This window comes from Acanthamoeba castellanii (genome assembly GCF_000313135.1).
Source record: "Acanthamoeba castellanii str. Neff unplaced genomic scaffold scf7180000084774, whole genome shotgun sequence".
In the NCBI taxonomy this organism is placed as follows: domain Eukaryota; phylum Discosea; order Longamoebia; family Acanthamoebidae; genus Acanthamoeba; species Acanthamoeba castellanii.
The window spans coordinates 39,963-41,832 of record NW_004457384.1 but is presented as its reverse complement, the minus strand read 5'-3'; the positions used below and the strand labels follow the sequence as shown (position 1 = coordinate 41,832).

Genomic DNA, 1,870 nt, shown 5'->3' with positions numbered 1-1,870 from the left:
GCATGAAGGACCTCGTCATCGACCAGACCACTCCCATCCGCGTGCTCCACAGGTTTGTTGTCCACCGCCACCGCCACCACCTTGTCGTGTGCGTGTCGTGTGTGTCATAGTGCGTGTCGTGTCCTGACATGTGACGATCCAGACGAACGTTGATGGTGCGCAAGCGAACGATCTACGCGATGCGGGCGCAGTACATCTCGCCGCACTTCATCACGCTCGACCTGACCACGCAGGCCGGCACCTACGTGAAGGAGTTCGTGCACGGCGACCTGGGCCGCACGACCCCCAACCTGGGCCTGCTGCTGGGCTGCGAGACCGACATCCTCCAGCTCGACGTGCTCGCCATCGAGCTCGACTTCCCGCCCCGGCTCCCCGGCCAGCCGCCCATCGAAGACGTCTTCGCCAGCACCGCCGAAAAGGAGAAGCAGCCCGCCGACGAGACGGTGACGACAGAGGAAGGAGAGCAGCAGAAGAGGAAGGAAGCAGACAAGCCCAAGGAGGCGTCCGTGTAGTGTATACGTTGTCACGTGATCGGTCGACAATCAACGGAGTTACACGCGCCAATCGACAGCGAAACGTGGTTAAAAAAAACAAAAGTCTAAACTTCGACTCTGGCGCACCTCTCACACCGCCAGTTCGGGAAGCACTTTCCGCACACGCCACGACACGTGACACGCGACACGACAACATGTGGCTGACTGTCGATCACAACGCACACACCGCACACGGTGCTGACTCACATGTGTGCAGGAGTGCCGCTGGCAATCCTGCGACCGATCATCGGAGCGACGGAGGGGGTGACCAAGATCCTCATCGGGTGCAGACGTGGGTCGACCCGGCTCGAGGACGAGATCGCCACCAAGTTCAAGAAGAAGCCCAAGCGCCAGGCCCTGTATTCGGGCAGGCTGTGTTGAAGAGACTACGGTGGCAGTGTCCCGCTCGCCGCTGCTGAGGGCGAGTCCAGCCAACAGGCGTTCGCCGCCGAGATGGCCGTGGTCTGCACCCTGGGCGATCCACACATCGTCGCCATACACGGCGGCTTCGTCCGGTACCACCGCGCACGCACGCACGCACACAACTTCACACCATTGTTGATGCTGACGCGTCGCGCGCACACGCCAGGCCGCGGCTGGGCGTGGTGACGGACCACACGCCGCTGGGCTCGCTCCATGAGCTGCTCCACAACCGCGACCTCGTCGCAAACGACATCCCGTCGCCGCTCAAGCTGCGGCGCCAGGCCGGCCTCGGCATGCACTTCCTCCACTCTCGCCCACGGCGACCTCCGCTCGGCCAACCTCCTGCTTGACCCCGCCGGCAACGTCAAGGTCGGCCGCTTCGGCTTCGCCGGCCCTCACCACCACCGCGGCCTGGTCGGCTGCGTGCCCTACTTGGCCCCCGAGGTGCTGACGGCAGGCGATGGCGACGATGGCGACGAAGTGGTGTTGGAGGCGCTGGCCGACGTGTACGAGTTCGGGGTGGTGCTGTGGGAACTGCTCACGCGGACGCGCCCAGACACCGGCCGCGATCGCCCTGCGCGCCACCCGCGACAACCTGCGCCCCGACTCGGCCGCAGCCGAAGCCGGCGCTGATCAGGCGTTCGGGGCGGCCTATCGGAAGCTTCTCGACTACTGCTGGCACCGGGACCCGCTCGTTCGGCTGACCTTCGGCGAAGTGAGCGCCAGCCTCGCGGTCATGCCCCACGCCACCACCGACACAGGCTCGAGCGGCTCGGGTTCGCCCGAAGATGATGCGTCACCGCTGTCGACAGTCGCGAGGCCGACGCGCTGTTCGCTCCCCCCGCTCACGTCGCCGCTCCGACCACCGGCCTGGACTGCGCCCGCGCTGCTCCGCGGCTACGGCCTCGGTGGCG

General features: G+C 65.9%; 3 protein-coding genes across 3 annotated transcripts in view; all 3 read left to right on the top strand.

Moving 5' to 3' along the window:
- The window catches only part of ACA1_275560 (uncharacterized protein), a gene marked incomplete at both ends in the record, with an annotated part of 1,607 nt that extends 1,095 nt beyond the window's left edge, over positions 1–512 (top strand). Inside the window, one exon of the mRNA XM_004337347.1 lies at positions 192–512. Within this exon, the coding sequence (XP_004337395.1) occupies positions 192–512 (321 nt within the window). The remainder of the gene's footprint in view (positions 1–191) is intronic.
- A 176-nt stretch (positions 513–688) lies between these two features.
- ACA1_275550 (uncharacterized protein) lies at positions 689–914 on the top strand (the record flags this gene model as incomplete). Its single annotated transcript, XM_004337346.1, has 2 exons — positions 689–728; positions 751–914. The coding sequence occupies 2 exons, from the start codon at positions 689–691 to the stop codon at positions 912–914; spliced, it is 204 nt and encodes a 67-aa protein (XP_004337394.1).
- A 72-nt stretch (positions 915–986) lies between these two features.
- The window catches only part of ACA1_275540 (SPRY domain containing protein), a gene marked incomplete at both ends in the record, with an annotated part of 1,091 nt that continues 207 nt past the window's right edge, over positions 987–1,870 (top strand). The window contains 4 exons of the mRNA XM_004337345.1: positions 987–1,048; positions 1,123–1,212; positions 1,238–1,478; positions 1,513–1,751. Of these exons, the coding sequence (XP_004337393.1) occupies positions 987–1,048; positions 1,123–1,212; positions 1,238–1,478; positions 1,513–1,751 (632 nt within the window). The remainder of the gene's footprint in view (positions 1,049–1,122; positions 1,213–1,237; positions 1,479–1,512; positions 1,752–1,870) is intronic.